General features: G+C 25.1%; 4 protein-coding genes across 4 annotated transcripts; 1 reads left to right on the top strand and 3 right to left on the bottom strand. All coding sequences in view use genetic code 12, as the record gives it.

Annotated features, from left to right (window-relative positions):
• Positions 1–15: 15 nt before the first annotated feature.
• On the bottom strand, positions 16–2,964 carry MED14 (Med14p; the record flags this gene model as incomplete). The annotated part of the gene is made up of 1 exon (XM_051761403.1): positions 16–2,964. The coding sequence occupies one exon, from the start codon at positions 2,962–2,964 to the stop codon at positions 16–18; it is 2,949 nt and encodes a 982-aa protein (XP_051622288.1).
• A 1,791-nt stretch (positions 2,965–4,755) lies between these two features.
• Positions 4,756–6,573, bottom strand: KGF54_001073 (serine/threonine protein kinase; the record flags this gene model as incomplete). Its single annotated transcript, XM_051761402.1, has 1 exon — positions 4,756–6,573. One exon carries the CDS (start codon positions 6,571–6,573, stop codon positions 4,756–4,758), a length of 1,818 nt encoding a protein of 605 aa, XP_051622287.1.
• Positions 6,574–9,863: 3,290 nt separating this feature from the next.
• KGF54_001072 (uncharacterized protein) lies at positions 9,864–15,293 on the top strand (the record flags this gene model as incomplete). Its single annotated transcript, XM_051761401.1, has 1 exon — positions 9,864–15,293. The coding sequence occupies one exon, from the start codon at positions 9,864–9,866 to the stop codon at positions 15,291–15,293; it is 5,430 nt and encodes a 1,809-aa protein (XP_051622286.1).
• Positions 15,294–15,702: 409 nt separating this feature from the next.
• Positions 15,703–16,776, bottom strand: SUT1 (Sut1p; the record flags this gene model as incomplete). The annotated part of the gene is made up of 1 exon (XM_051761400.1): positions 15,703–16,776. The coding sequence occupies one exon, from the start codon at positions 16,774–16,776 to the stop codon at positions 15,703–15,705; it is 1,074 nt and encodes a 357-aa protein (XP_051622285.1).
• Between the last annotated feature and the right edge of the window lie 2,960 nt (positions 16,777–19,736).

Raw genomic sequence — 19,736 nt, 5'->3', positions numbered from 1 at the left:
TTAAGTTGTTTGTGTTCATGATTCTTTTAAATATTGTAGGAAACATTTTGTAATACGATTCATTACATCTTCAATTAAATTTGAACTGATTAAAAAATCATAATTTAATTTAATTAATAAAGAACTTTCACCAAAATTAATTAATTCATCGTTTTTATCTCTTTCCATTTCATTTATATTTTTGAAAATTAATTCAAATAATTTTTTAAACTTTATATTTTTCAAATTTAAATTATTTTTAAATGAGATCTTAATTATATTTTTTTCATTGGCATTAAATCTGTTTGGTTTGAAACAAATTGAAATTAATATTTTATCTTTCTGAATTTTTTTGGTATTTGGTATATTTGATGATAAATTGAACATGAATTGAAATTGATTTAGGTTGTTGAATACAGTATCAAAATTTATTTTATTTAATCCATTTGATAATTTGAACTCTTCTTGTTGTTGTGATTGTTGACCTAAAACATTTTGTACTTGTTTGATTGATTTTAAAATTGGATTAACATCAATAAGGTAATTTAATATGCCAATAATGTTTGATGTTTTAGTTTGTTCTAAATATTGGTTTAAATAATTTAATATTAATTCAAATTCCCAATTTTGAGTAACTATTGTATTTAAAGTTATAGAATCTGAACTTTGCTCTGGTAGTTTTATATTTAATTTATTAATTTCATCATTCAATTTTATTACAATATTATCCATTGTATTATCCAATATTTGGAATTTATTTTCATTTAGTTGATCCAATATTTTCAATAAATTGTTTAATTTATTTAAATTATCAAAAATTGGACTCAAAAATTGTTTATCTGTTGTTGAACTTTCATTAATGATAAGGTTTAAATCTATTGAAATTGATATTTCAAATTTTTTATTTTGTTCATCAATCTTTAAGTTTAATTTTGTTAATTCTGGTGAACTTTTAATAGCTGAATTTCTAAGGTTTCCAACTAACATTATTTGCATTTGATTCATGTTGACGTTATTATCTTGATTAACTAATTGAATTTGCAAAAATAAATTGGATGATGAGTTTTGTATTGGTAATAAATCATCATTTTCAACCCTTATGATGGACTTGTAAATAATATGACTATTTTCAACAGTTGGAGTACTAGTATCTTCATTTTTAATTTCTGGAATCGATTCATCATCTTCATTAATTTCATGAAATTTAATATCTCTTGATTTAAGTTCTTCCAAAATAACATGATTAATAATTTTTTGTAAAGTAGATTTACCTAAATTTTTAAAAAACTTGTAATTCAATTCCGGGTCAACGTATAAATTTTGTGAATGATTTGTTACCCAACTACCTTCAATTGATTTTATTCTTGCTACCCACCAAAAAGTTTTATTTGTGATTCCATTGATCATAACAATCAAAAACCAAGTAGATGGCCAATGTTTTCTTCTATAAAATTGTACCTTTATATATCCACTAGTTTCATTAATTGATTTGAACAAATTACCAATCTCAGATTCATTTAATTTTATTATACTATTATGAATCCATTCTGTAGTTAATAAATAATTACTTATTTTTTTTGTAAAAGTTTCTAGTTTCACTTGTAGTAAACCTTCTACTATAGAATTTGCCATATCATCCTCTGTTATAAATGATGTATTTATCAATGGTGGTGAATTGATTCTTTTCGCTATTTTTGTTTGAATAGGTGAGGGATCTATAAAATAAAACAGCCCGCTTAATGGATTAATGGCTAAAATTGCTGATTTGTACAACATTATTTGATGTGGACTGATTATTTGAACTTCCTCTGACGTCTTTTGTTGGAATTTCGATGATACTGTTCTCATTATATTTGCAGAATGTTCTAGCATAAAGCCGGTAAGGATGGATTCAATATTTATTTCATCAATTGTATTCATGTCATAAAGTATTTCATCAACCACGTTCTGCTCAACATATTTACCATCCTTAAACCATCGAAAACACAAATTAAATTTCTTATTTATCCCAATTTCAATGAAAGATTTCCATTGACTTGATAAATATTGCAGTGACCAATAATTCACTATGATTAAAGCACTACCTGTTTGATAGTTTATTTGTAAATTGTTTTTCCAACCTGATGAGTTCATTAAATCTTTTAATTGTCTCGCTAACATAAATAATTTTGATGATATAGAATATTTATGTAACAATTCATACAATCCTTGCAAACCCGAAACTGACAAAGTTTGATTTGAAATTTTTTCTAATTTTAAATATGATTTTCTAGGTAGTTTTGTACAAATTTCATTATTTTTATCACTTGTAATTAAAGTATTCAGATCAGAATCAATTGCAAATAACAATTTAAAATCAATCATGTAAAAAGGATTTGAATTATCATCTACTATATCCTCATTGGCCATTGTTAATTCAACTTGAAATTCTTTTTCGACTTGAGCATATGCTCGACCATTCTTGATATCAAATTTAAACCTATTGGGTATATCGATTAAAGCAAATTTTGTCATTAAAATCAAATTTAAATCTTGAAAAGTTTCCAATACTTTTGAAGCTGAAATCTTTGCATTTTTCAAATAATTGTGTGAGGGAAGAATTGGTTTTCCGGAACCAAGAACCTGGTATGCTGTAATTAAATCACCATTCGGGAGCTTCGATCCTGAAAATCCACACAAACTATTTAATTGAAACATTAAATGATCGAAATTTACATCTTGAGACCTGATAAATTTTAATAATTCTATATTTTGTTGGATGGTGAATGAATTCACTGAAAATTTAGTTAATGTGTATATTTTGATGAAAACTTTCCTTAATTCAACTATAATATCCAAAAATTGTTTCTTCCTAACAACATCTACATCATCTTTTACAGATAAATTTTCTAATGCAATTGATATTTGTTGAGAGCTCATTCTACAAACATAATTGATAATGTTTGAGAATGGGATCATATTATTTGTTTCTGATTCTGACTCCATGATGATTGTTGTAATTGAATTATTCAGCGTTTGATAATTTAATGAGGAGAAAATGATACACAAATCTATGGAAAGTAATGAGTGTGAGTTGATTTGATGTCTACTTAATAATGATTGAAGTTGATGATGGAGTCGTTGTGTTGTAGAAGATGATTTTTTTGCTTTTGAAGTGAGGTAGTTAAAGAACTGTGGTTAAGGTTAATGATGTAGATGGAGTGAGAAGGTGAATTAGAATTAATTCTTAAAAGTTGATATGTTTCAAATTATTTGGATATGGTATTTATGTTTTATGGTTGTAAATAATTTGAATATTTTTTTTTTCTATTAAATAAATATTCTAAATATAATAATATCTACTTCTTATTACATACTATTACTGCTAATACTATTAACATGATATTAATTTATCCACTTATTCAATATTAAACCCATTTTACCTTGATTAATCAAATTTTATAATACAGATTCTTTCAATTTAAGAAATAGATCAAAAATTAAAACTCTAGTTTGTAAACTAAATTTATTTGATTGCAATAAGTATAACTATTGAAGAATAGATTTTAACATGTATTATGTATAATTAATTAATTTTGATCAATTATTAACATATTTGACACCTTAGTAGTGTAACAATTAAATCTTCATTATCTTCTTAAATTTCATTCTCATGATTGATTTTTGAATGTTCGTCTCAATTTTGTTTTTGATTTATAACATGAACTTTTCTTTCAAATGAAGGTATTTTTAATTGATCAACATAATCTTGAGTAATGATAAAAAACCTTTCTTGACAAATTGAGTAAAGTCTTCTTCTAAATTTCTATAATTTAAATAGACTTTATACATATTTGAATTTTTTTCAATGAAAGATTCAGCAGCTATTGATGAAGAAAAATCAATCACAAGATTAAAAAGCTTTGATATCACCATTTTGATTAAAACTATTCAAAAAAAAATGACAAAACTGTTTCAGAAAGCATAACAAAATAGTTGAAATCTGCATATCAAAAACCTCGATCTGGCATAATAAAGTAATCTTGATCTAGCATAACAAAATAGATTGAGATCTGCTTATCAAAAATCCTAGAATCAGCATAACAAAATACTAGATCTAGCATAACAAGTAATAGATTGAAACTTGCGTAACAGAAATATATTATGTTAATAATTAAGCAAAGTTTATTTATGTTAAATTGAGATGTTAATCAAAAAGTGAGGAGTCAGTTTGTTTAGTTACTTCAATGTAAAATAAATTGTATCCAAGTTGAGTTTGAAATTTTTGTTAGTGATAGATAGTTCATAAGTAAAACAATTAAAAAAATATAAATTTACGAATAATAATTTTATGAACTTACTATTTGATGATTAAAGTAATACAAAGAACTTAATCTCAAGCAAAATCGCAGCAAATTATGACATCAAACTAATTTTAACTTTTTGTGCAAAAACTACAAATTAAAATTTTTAAAATGTGTTTCAGATTTCATGAGATAACATGTATAACTAGTTACACAAAATCTAAAAATTCATAGTAACACAATTTATTTTAAACACACCCTTTACTACGAGCATAAGTAATTTTGTTCATCTTTCAATTCACAAATTTTATCACTTCAACTATCTTATTTCTGAAGTATTTAATTGATCAGGTCTCACTTGTATATAGTCTTGACTTAAAGCTAGAAGTAGAGGTGCGAATTCAATATTACTACATCAATTAATTTTATCACAAATTTTATAATATAATACAACGTTAAAACATTTATTAATAATACAATTAAGAATTATTATTTATATATAATCTAATAATTCCTTTGGTACATTTTCTTTAATCCATTGAAAATCAGGATTATTTAATATTACATCTAATGTTGGTCTACGATCTTTTCTAACCAATATAATTTCAACTAATTGTTTTAAATCTTGGAAAATATTTAAAATTTCTGAATTTATTTGAGAATTTGATAAATATGAATCAATATTATTCCAACACCAATCAATCATTGCTATTCTATGATTTATTGAATTTTTTTTAGAATTTCTTCTTTTTAAAACAGATGGTGAAATGCCAGTATTTGTTGAATTTTTATTAGTATTGTTACTACTAAACGGTAAATTACCTTCAAGAATACTATAAATCAAAACTCCAACTGCCCAAGTATCTGTTAATTTACCATTATATGGTACTCCCATTATAATTTCAGGACTTATATAATCTACTGATCCACATCTTGTTTCTAATAATTGATCGGATGATGATAATTTTTTAGATAATCCAAAATCTGATAAATTAATAATTGGTGTTATCATTATTTCATCATAATTAAAAATTTGATCAATTTCTTCAACTGTATATAATAATAATACATTTTCTAATTTTATATCTCTATGAATTATATCTTGTTTATGTAAAAAAGTAGTTGTCAAAATTAATTCGCTAATGATACGCTTCATCAAAATCCAATAATTTAAATTATTTATATTCATGGATTGATTATGATTTAACAAGAATTGTAAAAGGTTACCACCTTGGCAATAGTTCATAAATATTAATTGATCTCCATGAACCACTTCTTCTATCTTGACAGTATCATCTTCTATACCTGATTTTATATCTTGTATTGGAAAAGTGGTTGTATAATCTAATAATGAGGTAATACATGGATGATGTGATACATTATATAAAATACTCAATTCTCTTATTATAAATGATTTGAAATTTATAAATTGAGATTTTGAATCAGGCATAGAAAGAATTTTAATTGCTATTCCATCAGCTAAAATCACTTGAGAAAAATTTCCTTTCCCCAAAATTCGATTAAATGAGAAATTAAAATTCAATCTTTTTGAGTAGTACTTTTTAGTTATAAACTTAGATTCTTCGGATAATAAAGGTGATGTTGATGGTGTTATTGGAGAATCTATTGTGTGTGGTTGATCAAACGGTGTTGAATTTATTGAAGTTGAAGAAGGTATTGTTGTTGGATTTGATGTTACTCTTTTGTTAGTATTATTGTTATTATTATGATTTGAATTTAGACTATTGACTCTCGCTATTGGTTTATAATCAGATATGACTCTTGGAGATTGGATCAGCCTTACTCTTGATAATTCTATACTTGATCTATCTTTTGGAGGTGATGATAGAATTTGTTGTTGTTGTTGTTGTTGTTGTTGTTGATAATCATGACTATAATTTGAAAATGAACCATTTTTTAAAACAGGTGTTGGTAATTGGGTAATTCTTGGAAAATTATTTGGACTCATTGATTTAATTGAATTTGTGATTGAAGATGATATATTTGAATTATCAAAATTTAATGGTTCACCTAATAAAGAATTTAAAGATTTTATAGATGGATGTTGAAGTGGTATATCTTGTTGTTCTTCATTTCTTGGAACTTGAATAGTTAAGTTTTTATTAACATTTAATCTATTTAATTTAGTTGTTGGACTTTTATATAGTGATGATGAAGACAGATCTAGTATTGAATATTGTTCTTGTTGTGGTGATTGCACTTGTTCTTTTTGTTGTTGTTGATGATGTTGATGATTGTTGTTATTATTATTCCCATTAATTAAAGAAGGTGATGCTTCTCTTGAAGGCATCTCTTTTGAAAGATGAATTAACTTTAATGAAGAACTAAATAAAATTCAACAAGTAAAATCAGATTTAACTCCAAGTAATAATAAAATTTTTAATTATAATATTGAAACAAAATCTTGATTCTAGAATATACAATTATAATAAATGATATGTATGTATGTAATTTAACAAGTAAATAATAATTAATTATATTATTCAAATATTCGTTGAAATGGAGTTTTAAATTATGTTATAATATTATTCAATTATTTTTAAATTATAAGTTAAATATAATTATATTTTCTTGATATATGAAATCTTATATAAATTAGATCTTGATTGTTTGTGTATGAATATGTAAAATAAATTTAAAGATCTATTGTAATAAAATCGTTTATATATAAATCTATTAATGTTATGACTTGATTGAATAATATTATTTGAATAACAAAATATCAAAAAAAAAATTAATTAATTAATTAGTTGGAGGGTATAAATGTTATATTGTTATCTAGTGGAGAGTTGATAATAACTGTTGTAATAAATTAGAAATATCAAAATATAGGAATGAATAATGAATAATGAATAATGAATAATGAATATTTAATAATTAATGACTTATAAAAAAATGAAAACCATATATTAAATTATATATATTAATGATGAGATTATATATTTACAATAAAAAGTAGGAAAGTAAGTTGATTAAATAAATAGAAATATAAAACTAAAATTAAAAATCATCATTAATTTAAAACAACAATTTTAAATAAATATTAAATATGTATTATTATCATTCAATGCACAAAATAATTTTTATTTTAACTAACTATTAACTATTAATGTTGAATGGTTATGATATGTATTAATTTAAATGATAAATAATATTACTCACGTAAATTAATTTTAAATTAACTCAATCTACAGTTTAGTAAAATAATATATATTTACTTTCAAGTTGACTCACATATAACTCATAATTATTTTAAAACAATGTAAATTATACTAATAAATGGTTATTAGTTGAGATTTTTGAATTTTTGTGATATTTCATTTTAATATATATAAAGAAAGAAATAAAGAAAGAAGCCGTATTGAAAAATGGGTTATTTAGGTTAATAAATTGTTCTTTTAATGGTATAAGTGAATAAATTTGTAGTTTATGATTGTATCATTTCTTTCAACGATATTAGGAAATGTAGAAATACTTTGTTCTATTAGATATAGAAAGCAATTTTTGAAAAAAAATGTATAACATTATAACAAAAAAATTATCCATGGCTGATAAAATATTGAAAGAAGAATAATTAATGATATTTGTGAGATATGTTTAGATGAAATAATTAAACTAATAATTGTTGATATTATTTTCAATTATTTAGACGAATATCTTTTTATTGAATAAGAAATTAATAATTACTTTAGAAATAATAATTATTTTAAATTTAATTTTATTAAAGTTATGATAGAGATTACATTGATTAATCTAGCGAAATCTTAAATATTTAATTTATTATTTTTCATTACTTTACTTTTTAGTAGTATTTGTTTAATTAAGTTCAAATAGAAGATTTAGATTTGAATTGATATGGGATGATTTATCTATATTTAAAGTTGATATTGAATATCAATAATAATAATTAAATGTTAATCATACATATATATTACCAGCCAATTCTTTTAATATTATTATTATTGATATAATTAATAATTAAATACATTAAAAATTAACATATTATAATCAAAATTAATACAATAAAAGAATAAGCAAAAATGTATGAATGACATAAATTTACTAAACTTAATTTTAATATTATTTATTCTTATTATAATATAAAGGTACTTTAGATAGATAGAATTTATCAACTAATGTTTAGCATTACTTAGTTACATAAGATATACGATGATTATTTTTATTTTAATTATTATTATTATTATTATTATTATTAAAATTATAAAGTATGAGATTAATACATTTACATTGATTGAATTTGTTTGATTTCTAGATAATATTTTATTCAACATAACAAACAAGTTTTACAGAAATTGAGTTCATTATATTGAATTTATCATATCTATTGTTAATATCAAATAATACAATAGTTACCAATAAATAAATTTGGATACACGACCGTACCAAATTAGTTCTGATTTTAATTTAATTTTCATTTTGTGTGATAGATATTTTTACTCTTTATTGCATTAAATCTTAGTCGTACTTAAAGTATATTTTATTTTGGGGTAAATCTTCAAATATAAAACGTTAATATATTTCAAGATCTTACAGTATTTGGTTTTTAATTCTTAAATTTAATATCATATTAAGTATATAATGTTGAATGATAATTTTCATAAAGTGAGTTATTATAATTCTATACATAAATATGATTAGTTTAATTTTTCAAATTTGCTAGTACATGTAAATTAATGATAAGTCAATTAACGCAGGGCTTGTTTTATAAATTCATTAGACACCTCTTTTTTTATCTATTTAAAAAAATTCTCAAAATCAAATTAGACGTGTTTTTTGTTTCTATTAATAAATTTTTGTAACTATTAATTTGTTTATTGTATATTATTAATAATCTAATTAATTTTTTCTAGATTAATATAATTACTCAAAACAATTTTGTGTATTTTATTCAAATTCCAAATTAAGTTACAAAATATCCATTTTTAATTTTAAATAAATTACCCGCTAATATTAAATTATGATAATATTATTAGATTAAAATTGATAAATAATTTGAGACAATAAAAATAATCAAACATTTCATTAATAAATACGATGATAGTTAAGATTATTTTGGGTTCCTTACGAAAGATATGTCAAATAATTTTAGAGTTTTTTAGGGCGGGACATTGATTGTTTTTATATTTTATACGACGATATTGATTGATTTTTTGACATAATGTTTCATATATTTATTAGTTCTAGTACAGTTTATTCTCTAAATGTTTACTTTAAGTCAATTTTAGTGCTACTATGCGTTTAAAGTTAATCCAACCTTTTTCAACCTGATGTGGGACTCTTTGATCCAGAAATATTTCAAATTATAAAGTTGATTTTTGTTATTCTCAAAAATGTATATTGGGATTATTATACTATAAATCGACATTGACAAATTTGTAAGTAATACGACATGTCGTTTTTGACACCTGATTTGTAACTACACTACAAATTTATTATTTGGTAGTTTATTAAGAAAAAATATTATGTATGTAAATTGTATTATGGACAATTAAATATTAAATAATTATACAAATATTCGTTGTAAAATTAAAAACAAATTTGAGAAATCAATTGAACATTATGTCTTCTGGGCATAATTTTAATGAATCAAATAATAATTATAATGAAGATGATTTTTTTGAATCATTGATCAAAGAAAATCAACTAGAAAATCGAGAAGATGATCAATTAGTTGATGAATTATATGTTGAAGATGGGGAATTTTTAAATCAAGCAACAAATGATTATCAATATAATGCAATAGAAGATTCTTACAATAATCAAGAAAATGAAGGAGAAGTTCAAGAAACAAATTTGGAATTTCTAAGGGATCAAACGGATCCAGAATCATTTTTTGATCAACTTTCTATAAATAAAGGAAATGAAGTACCGCGTGAAAGTATTGATACTACTGAGCATGAAGAATTTTTACCAAATGATGATTCAATAGATGATGATTTTCAAGTTTCAGATTATGAATTAAATCCTTTTAATCAATCAGAAATTTTAAAATTAGGAGAACAAGAACTACCTGAAGAGGAAGAAGGAGAAGAAGGAGAAGAAGAGGAGGAATATGAACCGTTGCCTCAAGATGAAGAACAATTGAACTCACGAGATTCTAAAATGGATGATAATGATAGCTTATTTAATGAATCACCTCCAGATGAATTAGAGTCAACGGAATTGGAACGATTATTGGATGAAAATGATAAGCCAAATCAGGAAGGAGAAGATGAAGAAGTAGAGATAGAAGAACCAGAAAAAGAAGTTGATTCAAAATCAATAGTTGATGATTTATTCACAAAAGAAAATGAAGATGAATTTCTTCAGGCCTTGGGAGAGAAAAAAGAAAATGTTGATGAAATTGATAGTACTGTTGATAAATTAGCAGCACTTGATTTAACCTTAGATGATGACTTATTATTAGATGAGGAGTTTTTAGACGAACTTCAACCTCAACAACCACAACAACAAGTACCACAATCACAACAACAACCACCAGTTAAAGATTGTTCAAAGTATGCTCCTTCATCAAATAAATACACTGCACCTCTACCCACTCAGAATCAAACAAATCAACAAGAATTTGTACAAAATTTAGAAAAATCCAAAAAGAAAAATGATGCATATGATTTTCCTGATGGTTTATTAACTAATAAAGTTAGACCTGCTCCTAGACATACCCCAAATAAATATGCACCATCATCTGTTGGTAATTCTCAAAGTACTATAAGTACATTAGCATCAAATACAGCAATACATGCAAATGCAAATACTACTACTTCGAGTGCTGCTCCACCACCACCACCACCTGCATCGTCAAATAATTTAATTAAGAGTTCTTCCTCATTAACTTTACCACAGGAGAAGACCATTCAACCTAAAAAATCATTTTTTGAAGAATTACCAGGAGTTGAATTACCAAAAGCTAAAACAGCGAGAAAACCAGCACCTGTTAAATCTGTCAATAAATTTCATCCTATGTCACCAGTTCAAAGAAGACAATCAGTCACCACTATTGGTCCAACCGTCCCACCAAAGACTAATAAATCACCACCAGTTAATCCATATAAACCAAAATCAGGTGCATCACCAATTTTTCAACAACATATACCTACAGTTGGTCATACTGGTATTGCTAAACCTAATGTAAATGCATCCAATCAAAATAATTACGCAGCAGCACCTCCATCATCACTAAGTTCTTATTCTTTTCCACCTTCAGGCAATTTAGCACCACCAAAACCGCAACAGCATTATCAACAACCACAACAACAACAACAACAACAACAACAACAACAGCCAGAAGACATACCTCCTACAAATCAAAAATCATATGCACCTATTGCTTCAGCTCCGGTTAATTCAAATTCCCAAGCTGGTAGAAAAATCTCCAACACCGTGAATACAAATCTAGGTAAAAATCTGCCATCAAATAATAGCCCCTATGTTCCAAATGCTGGTCCGTATGCACCACTGAATCAACCAAAAGCTCATTCTAGAGCAGGTTCATTAGTTGGTGGAAAAGGAGGTAAAGAAGTTAATCCTTATGCACCTGTATTATCGACAGTTCCAAGTAATGGCTCACCACAATTAAAGAACCAACAACCTCATCCGCAACAACAACCGAAAACACATGCTATGGTTCCACCTCCTGGTAGAGTACGTGGTTTTTCAAATGCTAAAGGTAATATATATAAAGCAGCACCAAAAATTGTTAATCCTGAAGGTTTAGCATTTAGACAATTTCCTATTTTCAATTGGAGTATTGCTGAAAATGTTGTATTAGTCAAACCAAATGCTACTTATGGAGCTCCAGTTATCTCGGTAGAGCCAATCAAAACTTATTGTAAGGATCAAGAGATTTATTTGAATTTTCCAGGTCCATTGTCCAAGGGTAAACTGAAGAAGAAGGACATTTTGAATTGGTTTGAAGTTTCGTCCAATTATTTACAAAAACATGATTATACTGATGAACTTTTATTAAATAATATATTAATGCAACTTGTTAAAAATGATGGAGATTTAACGTCAGATGATTGTTTGAAACAAATATGTCTTATATTAAATCCAAATGTTAATTTTAATGTTCAAGACTTACCTGTTTCTGGAGGCACAACTAATGGATACAAGTTAGATAATTCTGGTATAAATACAGTATTTGCTTTGATTCAAGCTGGTGATATATCAAAAGCATTAGAATATTCTATTTCAAGAAACGATTGGGCATTAGCATTAGTTTTAGCAAATTTTAGTGGACCTGAAAGTTTTGCAAAAATTGCATCAGAATATGCAAGAAATACTTTCCCTTTCTCAAAAGCTAACAACAAAGTATTACATATTATGCCAATTTTATTAAAAGTGATTGGAGGTAATGTACAAGGTGTTATTCAAGATTTAACAAATGTTTCAAATGAAGGAGATTATGCAAATTTACATTGGAAAGATATAATTTCATCAGTTGCTATCAGTGGATCTTTGAAAACAAAAGAATTTTTAATTGAATTTGGTAAATTCTTAATTGGTCGTAATAATTTAATTGGAGGAGAAATTGCATTCATAATAGCTGGATTACCATTTGGACAACAAGGATTTATGGCAATTTCCTCAGGACATCATTCAATGTACACTCAAATTTACGAATATATCTTAAATTTATCAACTCCACTGCAATTTCCACATTTATTACCTATAAAAATAAAACATGCATCAACATTAGCTGACTATGGATTAATCAATGAATCACAAAAATATATTGATACAATAAATTCAAATTTCAAATCTTTGGGAAGTAAATCACCATTTGTTAATCAACAAATTATCCAAGAATTTCAAAATCTTATTATGAGATTAAGTGAATTAGGTTCAAGTGATACTGGTGGGTGGTTTGGCGGTAAAATGAGTAAAGTTAATCTAGATAAAGTTTGGGGTCAGATTGATAAATTTATTGTTGGGGGTGAAGAGGCAAAACCCAAAACTAGTGAAAATGGTGTATTTAGTAAATTTAGTCCATCAGTTTCAAGAAATGCATCGACTTTAGATTTAGGTACATTACAATCATATACTTCGCCATCAATGAGAGGTGCAGAACAATTTGAAAGAAATAGACCAACACATCCATCAACAAGTTTCCATCATCCAGGATTAGATGCAAGTATGTCTACTACTTCTGTTAGTAAATATGCACCTGCAAGTTTAAAAAATTCACCTTTCCAAAGTCAAACAAATGATCGTTATGCCCCACACTTACCAAATAATTCATCTCAATCAAATTTAATTGATAGTTCAAATTCTATTTTCCAACAACCACATCATCAACAACTTCACCACTCAAAACCACAATCTCCATTAGCACAAAAAGCTCCATATCCATATAATAATCCATTAGGTCCAATTTCAACATCATCGATTGGATCTATACCACCTGCAAATGTACAACCTCACCATGTTCAAGGACATGGACAACAAAATTCTATATCAAGTGTTTTATCTGGTGAAAGTATGATAAACGGTCCATTAATATCAACACAATCTGGTGCTTTATCTCATGTTGAAACAATTAAAGAATCTCCAGAACTAAAAGCAGGATCACAATTACCTCAACAACAAGAACAATCAAAAGAGCAAGATGAGGTTCAAGAATTAGAAAATGAACCTATAACAAAATTCCCACCACCAATTAAAAAAACTAAATCTGCTCCACCTACTGCAAGATCAAATCCATATGCTCCATCAACAAACTCAAAACCAAAAGCAAGAAGAAGTAAATATGGTCCACCAACAATCGGTGCCGGTAATAATATTTCAGAACTAGGTAATAATTCACCAAACAAATATGGCCCATCATCAACAACAAATAGTTATGCTCCAAGCATAGCTTCAAATTATGCACCATCGATAGATCAAAAGTTACCTGAACCTGAACCTGAAGTTTTAGATGAATTTGACAGTACTAATACAAGTCATCAAACACCACCATCAAAATCTTCTAGTAAACAACCTCCACAATTACCTCAATTACCACCTCAACAAGAACCAAATCAATTAAAACCAATGAAAAATATTCCAAATATTGATGATAGTTTTGATCATGAAACTTCAATAATAGAACCAGAATCAACAAATATTTTACAAACCCCAAAACCTAACTTATATAATCTAAACCCTGGACTTTATAATTCAACATTTCAATCAACTTCGAATGGTTTAGATGGTTTCCCAATACCTGGAAGTCCTGAATTTACAACTAGAGCAAATTCAGTATATGGTGGTGCAACAAATCCAAATGTATCAGGAACTGCAAATGGTGGATTTTTTTCATCAAGATTAAGTCAATTTCAACAAAGTGCGATGTATCAACAATACGAAGTTCAAGATGATACAGTCAGAGATTATGTTCCAATTTTAGAGGAAGATGAAGATGATGAAGAAGATCAAAGAAAGAAAGAAGAAGAAGAACGTAAAGTTAAAGAAGAGGCTAAAAGGGACAAAAATGCTAATCAACTGCAGAAGCAACAACTGCAGAAACATCAACAACATCAAAAAGATGGTTGGTTCAATAATTGGTTATCTAAAAATGATGGAAAACCAAAACCCATTAGAGCAAAATTAGGTGAAAAAGTAAATCCATTTTATTATGATGAAAAACATAAAAGATGGTTAGATAGAACAAAACCTATTGAAGAACAATTAAAAGCTGGTCAAGCTCCTCCTCCTCCACCAAGTGCTAAAAAAAAACCTACAACAAACACAACAACAAATAATAATTCAAATTCAAATTCAAATGCTTCAGCTCCACCCCCAATTCCACCAACTGGATCAACAGCAACACCATCATTAAAACCATCATTACCTCCATCAAGTTCAGGTTCAACTAAACCAACACCAAATAAATCAAATTTAGCAAATGCAGGTATTGATGATTTATTATCAATGTCTGAAACATCATTAGGAACTAATAGAAAAAATAAAAGAGCTGGTAGAAGAAATTATATAAATGTTAATCAATAAGTAGGTTCAATTAATCATCAATAAAAGACTAAAATACTTTTAATACATAAATCATCTGTTATAAATATCTGTAAACTTTTTATTAAATTTTTTTTCAAAGATCTAACTAATATCATATAAAATAATATAGACTAGAGTTCATATATTTTATATTACATATAAAAAATGTATTGAAAATAAAACAAATACAAAAATTAAAAATAAAAAAAAAAAATAAAAAATATTTTCTAAATTTAAAATAAACCCCTCATCCGCCCCGCCATAAATGAAAAAGTTTTTAAAATATCCATGTACATAAATTTAATACAACCAAATTGAAATGAAATAATGTAAACTAAACAAAAAATGAATTGAAAATTAACGAATTCAAACCTGAAACCAATCTAATCTATAAATGATTAAATTTCAATCAAACAACTAAATCTTTATTTTGTTGTTTTTGTAAAATTAATTGTTGTTTTTTTAATTTTTTTTGATTTAATATATCTTCCTTAGTAAAACCTTTTGAAAATGAACAATCAATTTTTTTACAAAAACAACTATTACAAGATTTAAATTTTATAAATTTCTTATTACTTTTAATGATTGACATATTGTTAATGAGTGAAGTTTTATTATTTATTGATAATTCTTTAATTTGTTGTTCAGATAAATTATATTCATTTATTATTTCTTGTAAATTGGTTGATAAGATATGAATTTCTGCATTACATTTGACTTTTCTAGTTCTACAAGAATCACATGAAGGACCTAATCTTTGTCTTCTCTTTGGTGATGAGGTTGTAGATAATGGTTTTGTGGTTGTTATTATTGAAGCTTTCATATTAATTGGGGATGAATTTTTAAAATTTATTGTAGAATGGGTAAATTCTGGAGTTGAAGGTGATGATGATGATGAACAACATGATGAAGATGGTGATGAACCGGATGACATTAATGATGGTACTGATGAGGATCTTTGATTTGTGGAATGAGGATAAGGTAATTGATTTTGTTGTTGCTGTTGTTGTTGATCTAATATTATAGCGCTACTTAATAAACCTAAACCATGACAATTTCTATAAGTTTCAAAGTTGTTTAAATTTGATTCGGTTAATTGTTGTTGTTGTTGTTGTTGTTGTTGTTGTTGTTGTTGTTGTTGCACCTGCTGAGAATATTGAGGGGTAATTGAACCTATTGAAGATAATGAACTTGTTGATAAAGAAGGTTGATGATACATTGTTGGTCTTGAAGTATAACTTGTGTTTGAATTCAAATTATTATTACCTAATGGTGGTAATATTATACATGATTGATCAAATTGTTGTGAATTTTGATTATAAAAAGATGTTAATTGTGAAATTGATGGAATTTGTTGAGAATTTGGTGATAAATTTAATGAAGGTAGTATATTTTGATTTGATAATTTTGGAGTACTAATTGTACTTGAAATATTTGATGATGAATTAGATTTCATAATTGAATATGAAATTAAATCTGACATTTTCAAAAAAGTGAATGTATAAGTAGTAAAAAACTTAAAAAATGAAAAAATTAAAAAAGTTATTGAAACAGTCCGAAAAGAAATAAAACCAATGATTAGATCTAAATTTTTTTTATTGATGTCTTGAACTTGAATATGATAGTTCAAATAAGGTATCGATGAAATTAAAAAAATACAGGTTATGGATATTCAATTATATATAAATATATTTGAAAATTAAATATTTAAATACTCGGAATTATCTTCATTTTTTTTTTTTATTTTTATTTTTAATATTTTTTGCAACTTAAAAATCTATATAGAGCTTTTGTGTAACATTTAACATTATAGTTAGTGTTTTTTTATTAGCTTGTGATTTAAAATTGAGGGGAGATTTTTTTTTTTTATTCATTTATTTCTTTTGATAGGAAAATTAAAAAAAGTTAGTGTTTTCCTGTATATAAGTACTTTTTACATTTACTAAAGTCCTCGTACTACAGTTTTAAAGAAAAATTAAAGAAAGTATAATAAATAATAATAATAATATTTCATTTTACTCCAAATTTTATTAATACTCGTAAATTATATACCTAATCAGTAGTATTGGAAGTAACAATATCCAATTTGATTTCAACTAAATAGATAATTTAATACGGTCTTTATATCTTCAATATTCACCACTCCTCGGTAATGATTTATTCGATTTCATAAACATACAAAATATTATGAATATTATTATAATCTGTATAATGTTTTAAAATTTAACACCCCTTAAGGACTTAAACTTAATTTGAATCAAACTACCATATGCAAAATAGGAAAATATCGGAACATGAATCATCTTTTTATCTAATTTAATTCAATTTAAATGTATAGAGTCTAAATAAATAAATTAAAAAAATCAAATCTCCGTAAATGCAAAAATTATTGAAATAAAGTTTTTAAAGTTCTTATGAAAATTTTAATAAGCACACGCTAATAAAGTTAATGTTAATTTAAACTTTATTTAAAATCGCATATCAATGAACCGAGCTAATATATTATTACACACTAATGAAAATTCTCATAACTCAATCAAATAGTTAATTCTAGTAGTAATTTTAGTGGTAAATCTTTTATTTTGAATCTTGAATCAATCATAAACGGTACACAATTCTCCACATAGTTTAATGTTTTATATTTTATGAATATTTATGAATATAAATTATAAAGATTATTAAATAATTATGTCACAAGCTATATTATATATATATAATTTATTTTATGTTTATACTTTTAATAAAATCGAAGTATTGAATAGTTAATAGGTATTTTACTGACATTATTAAAATGTCAAAATTGCATTCATTATTTTTTAATTTCCCTTTTTCCATTTTAATTTTTTTAATATTTATATTTTTATTATTTTTATATTTTAGGAAATAATTTTTATTTTAAAAGAAGAGAGAAAAAAAAAAATTTCGGACTTTTATTTTGTGTATTCAATTTAAAATCAAATGTTTCCATCAATCCGAAAATAAATAAAATTAAAAGTTTATTCACACACAATTTGTCTTTTTTTAACTTTTTAACAATACAAACTCGAAGAACTTTTTTTGTAACAATTCATAACCAACATACAAGTATAACAAAATGTGAAATTGTTTGTTAAAAGGCTGATATTTATTAGAGTAATTAATAAAACTACAACCAAATAATAATAAAGAAGATGGAACGAATTAATTGTTAAAGAAATTCAAAAGTTTTAAAATTTTATCTAATATCCACAATATGATTTGTTTACTATAGATTTAAACAATAAATATTATGATATAAAGTACTCATCAATCAATTTTGTTTTATTCACATGAATATTTACAAATTTTTTTTTTAATTTGTATTGACTTAATACATATGTCCCTTATTCTTACTATCTGACTAATTTTTATTACCTAAATGAAATCAATTTTGACATTTCCATTTTCACGACTCCGATAATTTATTTTCTCAAATATTTCGAAAGAATTAATGTTTATGTTATTTAACATACTATACTCTAACCTCGGAGTCTACTTAAAACAATAGAGGATTTAATGTTTCAAATTTAATTTAAAATTTCATCAAAAGAGAGAAAGATGATTCATTTTTTGATTTAATTTAAATAAAATAAAATAATAATAAATTAATATTTTAGTAACATTACTTTTTAAATCCAAATGTTGCATAAAACTTTTAATAATTCTAGTTGTTTTTTAATTTTTGTTTGTGGAGTTAAAAAAATTTGAATTTAAATTCAAAATAAAAAAAAATAAAAAATTCCGAGGAGAATAAATAAGAAGTTTATTTAATCAATTTTTAATTAAATTAATTAGGTTTAAGGGACCAATACTTTTTTTTTTTCAATACTTTAATTTTAAAGTTTCTTTTTCTACTTCTTTATTCATTTGTTTCACTTTCACTTCAATATAAACTTCCTTATCTTATCTAAATCATAACGGGTGTACATAGTGGGGCATTATACAACGGAGTAAATAACTTATAGTTTAGAGAAGAATTTTCCAGGATTTAACATTTTCTTTCAGCTTCTCTTCTAAATTAGTGAAATTTCAAGCTTTGTAAGTAGTTTCTACACAATTATTATGTAAGATTAGGTCTTAAATTCTTAAATCCAATTTTTTATCGGACTTTTTATGATTGTTTCAATGCTACATGTGAATTTATTAATCGATATCTAACAATTAACAAATGTAATACTTGATATGTGAATTAAAGTCCTATAATTGCTTATATGTATAACTCCAATTACATTTTAACTGCGATTTGTAATGCCATGTGGATCATGCTTATATTTCTATAATTCAAGTGCAAAAACTCATAAATTGAACCAAAAATTGCTGCAAAATTTAAACAAATGGTTCACCAACCGTATATTAATGCGAACATTTATATGTGAAGGTTTTAATGAATTAAATCAAAGTTTATTGTTGATAAGGTTCGTTAAA

The sequence above is a fragment of the Candida jiufengensis genome (genome assembly GCF_024610255.1).
Source record: "Candida jiufengensis strain CBS 10846 chromosome Unknown scaffold7, whole genome shotgun sequence".
Classification (NCBI taxonomy): domain Eukaryota; kingdom Fungi; phylum Ascomycota; class Pichiomycetes; order Serinales; family Debaryomycetaceae; genus Lodderomyces; species Lodderomyces jiufengensis.
This window is presented reverse-complemented; position numbering and strand designations above follow the sequence as displayed.